The sequence below is a fragment of the Penaeus japonicus genome, unplaced genomic scaffold (genome assembly GCF_977035675.1).
Source record: "Penaeus japonicus unplaced genomic scaffold, GWHDUDI00000001_assembly GWHDUDI00000039, whole genome shotgun sequence".
NCBI classification, from domain to species: Eukaryota; Metazoa; Arthropoda; class Malacostraca; order Decapoda; family Penaeidae; genus Penaeus; species Penaeus japonicus.
Genome location: NW_028234441.1, coordinates 18,639,514 through 18,647,013, shown reverse-complemented (window position 1 = coordinate 18,647,013; position 7,500 = coordinate 18,639,514). Strand labels below are relative to the sequence as shown.

Below are 7,500 nucleotides of genomic sequence, written 5' to 3'. Positions count from 1 at the left end.
AAAGGTAAATTTCCTCCACTGTCCACACCACAAGTGTGTGCCCCTTTACTCCACACATCTCCATAGATGCCACTACCTGAAATAAATAAAACACCCAGGAAGCCGCGAGGCATCACTGGCTCGATCTCTTCTGAAGCGGTGAGTTGTAGATCCAGTTGTCCCCCACCAGGTTGAAGAGCTTGGTCTCCCAGGCTATGCCATTCTCCTTGCGGTACTTGGCCTCATCTCGCTGCTTCTGCTCCAGGGCACACTTAGCTGCTGTGGCGTGGTCAATATGGTTGAATCTGTGGCAGAGGAAGGATCAGTCAGTCCACAATTGCACACAGATTGCACAAATGCACACACTCACACAAACACACACCCACAGATGCACAGAGATAAACATAATCTTGCAAAATGCAAAGATCACTAACATCTTATAAAAGAAGCTTATGGAAAAAAAAAGAAAATGGAAAGATAAAAAAAAGCAAAGGAGAAAAAAGCAAAAAGCAGAGAGATAGAGCGAGAGAGAGAGAGAGAGAGAGAGAGAGAGAGAGAGAGAGAGAGAGAGAGAGAGAGAGAGAGAGAGAGAGAGAGAGAGAGAGAGAGAGAGAGAGGAAAAGGGGGGAGAGAGCGGGAAGTAGGGAGGGAGAGAGAGAGACAAAAAGAGAGCGCAAAGAGAGGGAGAGAGAGAGCAGTTCAAACCGAGAGAGAGGAGAGAGAGAGAGGAGAGAGAGAGAGAGAGGATGGAGGAGAGGTGGAGGGGGAAAGAGGGAAAAGGGGGTGAGAGAGAAGAGGAGAGAGGGAGGAAGGAAGAGAGAGAAATAAGAGGAGAAGAAAAAGAGAGTACTGTGATGGATGAGAGAGAGAGAGAGAGAGGAGAGGTAGAGAGAGACTATGAGATGAGAGAGAGAGAGGAGAGGAGACGAGAAGAGACCGATGAAAGTTGAGAGCAAGAGAGAGAGGACGAGAGAGAAAAGAGAAAGAGGAAGAGAGAAAAGAGAAACGAGGGAAAGGAGAGGGAAGAAAAGAGAAAGAGAGAACGAGAAAGAGGGAAAAGAAAAGAAAGGGGCAAGAGGAAGAGGAGGAAGAGAGAGAAAAAGAGAAAGCGAAAGAGGAAAAAAGAGCAAGAGGAAATGGAAAGAGAGAGAGAGAGAAAGAAAGATGAGAGAGAAAGAGGAGCTCAGAGAGAAGGATATAGCCCGGCAGAGAGAGAGAAAGAAAGCCTCATAAGAGGGGGGGGAGTGAGGCTGAGAAGTTCGTGACCAGAAAGAGAGAAAGAAAGAGAGAAAGAAAGAGAGAGAAAAAGAGAAATAGAGAAATAGAGAAAGAGAGAAAGAAAGAGAGAGAAAGATAGACAGAAAGCTGTCATACTTAAGTCCAGCGGTGACTTCTCTCCACATGAAACGTGATTCGTTGGCAGTCTGCTCATGCACGGGCTTCACTATCTTCTTCACTGTGGCCATACTCTGCGTGTCAACGAAGGTCTCCGTTGACTGGTGAAAAAAGAGATTCGTGGGAATGAGATAAATACATGGAAATGATGGGAATGAGACATCCAAATGTAAATGATGGAAGTGAAATGGAAGAGGGAGGGTCAGGGGGGTGGGGTGGGAGAGAGAGAGAGAGAGGAAGGGACAGAGGGAGTGAGGGAGGGAGAGAAAGAGAAAGAGAGAGAGAAAGAGAGGGATAGAGGGAGAGGGAGAGGGAGAGAGAAAATGATGAAAGAAAGAAAGAAGGAAAGAGAGAGAGTGAGAGAGAGTAAGAGTGAGTGAGCAAGATTGCAATAGAGAGAAAGAGAGAGAAATAAAAAAAAGAGAAGAAAGAGAAAGAGAAATAGAAAAAGAGAGGAAAGTGAGGATGAGAGCCCTGCGAAAGAGAGGAAAAAAAAAAAATATAAAAAAAAAAAAAAAAAAAAAAAAAAAAAAAAAAAAAAAAAAAAAAAAAAAAAAAATAAAAAGAAAAAAAAAAAAAAGAAAAAAAAAAAAAAAAAAAAAAAAAAAAAAAAAAAAAAAAGAAGAGAAAAAAAAGAAAGAGAGAGAGAGAGAGAGAGAGAGAGAGAGAGAGAGAGAGAGAGAAGATGAAATGACGATGAGAAGTAGAGAGAAGTGAGAGAGAGAGGAGAGAGAGAGAGAGATGGTTGATGAGAGGAGAGAGAGAGTAAGAGAGAGACGAAGACCGGCGAGGTGAGAGAGGTAGAGTAGAGAGATGGAAATAGAGGAGGCTGGAGGAGGAGAGAGAGAGAGAGAGAGAGACTGGAGAGAGAGAGAGAGAGAGAAAGAGAAGAACGACAGAGAGAGTGAGAGAGAGAGAGAGAGAAGAAGTGTGCGGGAGGAGAGGGATACGGGAAAGAGATAGAGGAGACGAAGGGGGAAAGGCGAGAGAGAGAGGAGCGAAGTTGAGGAGGATGAGAGGGAGGAGAGGAAGAGAGGGGAAGATGGGAGGGGAGAGATAGGGGAGGAGGGAGGAGAGAGCGAGGATGAGAGAGAGAGGAGATCGAGAGAGAGAGAGGAGAGAGAGAGAGAGAGAGGAAATGGTTAGAGAGAGCGGAGAAAGAAAAGAGAGAGAGAGAGAAGTAGAGAGAGTAGAAAGAAAAGAAGAGAGACGGGAGAGAGTTGGAGAGAGAGAGAGAGAAGGAGGGAGACGAGGTGGAGAGAGGTGGAGGAAAGACGAGAGAGCAGAGGAGAGAAGCAGAAAAGACGAGAGAGGAGAAGAGAGAGAGGACAGAGAGGAGAGAGAGGAAAGAGAAGAGAGAGAGGGAAGAGAGGAGAGAAGTAGCGAGAGGCAAGAAAGAGAGAGAGAGAGAGGAGTAGAGAAGAGAGGAGACGAGAGCGAGTAGAGAGAGAGAGAGAGAAGAGACGAGAGAGAGGAAGAGAGAAGACGAAGCAAGTGAAGGAGAGAGCTCCCCCGAGGAGGAGAAGAAGAGAGAGAGGAAAGAGAGAGAGAGAGGAAAGAGAGAGAGAGAGAGAAAATGATGATAAAGATGTGAGAGAACACTTTCAAACTGCAATGCAATTACAGTTGATTCACATTACTTAGCTACTATCGTACTAGTAAAAATGACAATGATAGTTTTAAATACAATAACATCAAAGTTGTTAACTGTCCCTCATCAATATTCAAAATCGAAATTGTCAACCATCTTATAGCAGACCTATGCATCACAAATAAAAGCAAAGTTGACATCAACCACAATACAGTGAAACGAAAGCCCTACTCACTCCGTCTCTCCACTTGGCCGTCATCACTCCATTCCACTCTCCTTCCACCGTCAACACTGGCTTCTTCTCCCCAGGATTCAGAATCTCTGCGGATATTCTGTGCTTCTTCCCTCCGTAGAACGGCTGGAATCAAAGGGGTGGTGGTTGAAGGTGGAACCGAAGTCGTAATTTGAGGAATTTCTCGCTAGTGATTGTAGGCGAAATTATTGCACGTCAAGCTGCACTACTGTTGTTAAATATTGAGATAAAATAAATATTCATACAGAATAACTATATATCAAAGTTAATAAAGATTACAACTAAATACAAATACATTTCATAACTTCATTTCATAAGTCTGAGTCTAGTTGTATCAATCTTATCCTAATCTCTCCCTCCTTTGTTCCCCATCTTCCTTCCTTTCTACCTCTCTTTCTTCCCTCCCTACATTCCCATCTTCCTTCCTCCCTCCTTTCCTCACCATTTTCCTCCGTCTCACCTTTCACCTCTTACCCTGTCCCACTCCCTCCCTTTGATGTTCTATATGTTTTCTATTACTTTCTAGATTTATGGTATGACATAGATATGATTAAATATATGACTTAATAGCACTGAAATACTAATTAGCATTTGTTAAGGTGCCCTTGTTACACAACTGAAGTAATAAATAACTTTTTAGACAAAATTTAGAATTGTGCACATAAGTGATCCTAACCAATGAAACATGCCTGTCCAATAGTAGATAAAACCTTCCTTGTAATAACTAAATCAACATTATTTCTTAACACTAGAGGACCTACAATGCTTAAAAAAGCACAAAGAGATAACATAAATATGGATGACACTTGAAATGATGCATGCAACATATGCACCTGTCAGATCCATGCAAACATACACTTACATACATATAATAGAAGTAGAAAAAGAAAGAGAGAATAGAAAATCCAAACACACACACACACACACACACACACAGAAAACATACCTTTGTGAGGAACTCAATGTTGGCACTAAAGCCTGTCTTATTGCAGGTGATCTGGCACGTTCCTCCCAGCTCCACCCACGGGACAGTCAAGATGGACCTAAAAGTTAGACATTTGGTTGATATATATTCTCATAGACTAAACAACCTGCTACTATAATGAGAAAGATGGCCCTTTGAACGTTACAGAAAAAATTATGACTTCCTGAAGGTCCTACCATCACAGCAAGTGAGGACCTACTAAGACCCATACCACCTGAGTGATAACCAAGTGCATACAAGGGGCGCTCGTTGTAGGCGGGGTGCTGTTACCTACAGTATTTCTTTTGTCAATTATTCATAAATTCTTGGACGTTATCTTATTAAAATCTCATTAAGCTCCACGCACTTATTGGCTACGCTTCTCACGCTAGCTGTGACTTCCGTACCGCTAGCCACTGGGGAAGTTGAGGATATACTCCTCATCATGCTCCATGACAGAGACACACCCCTGGCCAATGTTATACACACAGATGGAAAGGCCGAGGAACTTGGACTTGGTCCAAATGTGGCTGCAGAAGGAGATGCGCTTGGCCTTGTGCTCAGCGTAGAAGGCGGAGATGGGGGGGTGGTGAGACACCTGCTCAGCCACAAAGCACAGGTTATTGTTTGTGCCCCATGGGACAGGCCCGTCTGGCACTGTCTCCCCCTCTGGCCGCACCCCTGGGACATCCCAGTAACATCTGGAGTAGAGATGGTATTGTGTGGATTATCTCCACAGCTTAGGAATAACACTAAGTTATACAATATTTCTGAAAATTCTGACTGACTGACTCTGATGCTGATTCTGACAGTCTCTCTCTCTCTCTCTCTCTCTCTCTCTCACTATAAGCAAACTTTTAAAAAGATCTATATTCACAATTTACATTAGATCTATGAGTTCCAAATTATCTGTAATGAATATATAATCATATATATTTACAGTAATCTATAAGAATAATCAATTAAGTTTATTTGTATAATACATCAGCAATTTACATAAGAATTAGTAATGATAACCTTTCCTAATGACTTAGGAATCATGAATTTGCAAGACCTATTACAAACCAATACCACTTCCAATTTCTGCTTACAGTTCAAACCATAATCTTTCAATCTCACCTGAAGACTTCTCCCAGAATAGGGTTATAGGGTTTCCGTGCGACCTCGCTCTTACGGCCAGCATGGAAGGCTGACAGGTACCACTTCACCACTTGAATCATGCGATCCTGAGGGCTCTGCATGTCCGCTATGCTGGAAGTGGAGGGAGAGCATAGAGTTGAATGTTGTTGGTTGTATTTCATTTAACATGTGTATGCACATCTGTTTGTGTGTGTAATTAAACCTTTGCAGACGGGTGTTGTGACATACGCAATGCACAATTTAATGACTGATGATTACCACTACAATTATAATCATAATTGCTCTTATATTCAGCAAAATATGTTTAGTCTTGAATTCTACATATAAATGGCAGCTTCCATTCCATTCAATACTGAAATCAAAGCCAGTGTTAGCCACAAAGAAACCATAAATAGTTGTAAGAAGAAGCAACGACCTCACAAGACAAAGCGACCTACCTGCAAAAGAGGTCCGGGTGGGCGAAGAAGTCCGCGTACATCTCCAGCAAAGACCGTCGCTCCAGAATGAAGGTCGGCAGAACCACTTTCGTCAAATCCATCCCAATCTTTACCTGGAATTGGGAATAGGAAAGCCAAAATAAATAGGGATTTGGGAAAATTGGGAATAAAGACAGGAAAAACAACCTGGGAAGACTAAGAACACAAACGAAAAAAAAAAAAAAAAAAAAAAAAAAAAAAAAAAAAAAAAAAAAAAAAAAAAAAAAGTGAAATAATAAAAAAAAGAGGGAACTGGGAAAAGTGAATAAAGATAAAACCTTTAAGAAATAATAAGGAAAAAAGCAAGAAATAAAACTGGATCTGAAAATATATTGATTTACATCTCTGAAATTTGATCATTCTAATCGGGTAAATGAATCAGAATTACATGAGCGAAATGATATAATGTTGATATCATATCATATAAGACATAAAAATATCAAAATGTTTTTCAACAATTACACAGAATAATCTAAGAATTAACACAGCAAGAGAAGCAAATAAAAGATAACTAATTTTTCAACAGCAATATAGCAAAACTATCAGAGGGGAAGAGAAGTCCTCCCCAGGTTGGTCATGGTTAGCTGAATACAATGTGTCCTAATAACATCGTTGCATTTCAACTAATCATCACCAATAACCTGTCAGTTATCAATTAATCATGATCAGCAACCTGTAATCAATCAATCTGTCTACTTGTCATCAATCAAAGCTATCTGTCAACTGTCATCAATCAACAGCTATCTGTCAACTGTCATCAATCAACAGCTATCTGTCAACTGTCATCAATCAACAGCTATCTGTCAACTGTCATCAATCAACAGCTATCTGTCAACTGTCATCAATCAACAGCTATCTGTCAACTGTCATCAATCAACAGCTATCTGTCAACTGTCATCAATCAACAGCTATCCGTCAACTGTCATCAATCAACAGCTATCTGTCAACTGTCATTAATCAACAGCTATCTGTCAACCTGTAATCAATCAATAGCTTTCTGTCAACCTGTCACCAGGCCTAACCAACCTATGAAGCACATCTGTGTCTATAAAAAAGCATTGTTAATTTCAAATTAATATTCAACATCATTTAGTTAGAGCCCACAATAATGCCATTAATTATGCAAATGTGGGTTTATTATCCAGCACCTCCATAGTTTTAATTTCAATCCCTTAATCTTCCATTGGATTTGCAAATGTGTAAATATCATATGAAAAAAGGGATGGTGGAAAGGGAGAACAAAAGAGAAAGATAGAGAGAGGTGGAGAGAGGGAGAGAGGGAGACATGAGGGATGGGGGGGGGGGGAATGAAAGAGAGAGGGGTGAAAGAGGAAAAAAGGGGAGGAGGAAAAGGAGAGAAAGCAAGAAGGGGGGGAGGGGGGGAGGGGAGGGGAGGGGAGGGGAGGGGAGGGTGGAGGGAGAGAAAGATGGGGAGAGAGAGAGGTTGAGAGGGAGAGAGGGCGAGATGAGGGATGAGGAGGAAAAATGAAAGAGAGAGGGGTGAAAGAGGAAAAAAAGGGAGGAGGAAAGGGAGAGAAAGCAAGAAGGGGGTGGAGAGGGGAGGGGAGGGGAGGGGAGGGGAGGGTGGAGAGAGAGAGAGAGAGAGAGAGAGAGAGAGAGAGAGAGAGAGAGAGAGAGAGAGAGGAAAGAGTTGGAGAGATAGGAGAGAGGAGAGAGGAGAGAGAGAGAGGAGCGAGAGAGA

At 42.0% G+C, this 7,500-nt stretch overlaps 1 protein-coding gene across 1 annotated transcript in view; it reads right to left on the bottom strand.

Annotated features, from left to right (window-relative positions):
- LOC122253150 (oxysterol-binding protein-related protein 9) overlaps positions 1–7,500 on the bottom strand; it is a gene marked incomplete in the record, with an annotated part of 17,690 nt that overhangs the window by 1,932 nt on the left and 8,258 nt on the right. The window contains 8 exon segments of the mRNA XM_086533561.1: positions 1–284; positions 1,354–1,475; positions 3,201–3,323; positions 4,165–4,261; positions 4,386–4,473; positions 4,597–4,883; positions 5,302–5,433; positions 5,760–5,872. The exon segment at positions 1–284 is cut by the window's left edge and continues 1,932 nt beyond it. Of these exon segments, the coding sequence (XP_086389687.1) occupies positions 113–284; positions 1,354–1,475; positions 3,201–3,323; positions 4,165–4,261; positions 4,386–4,473; positions 4,597–4,883; positions 5,302–5,433; positions 5,760–5,872 (1,134 nt within the window).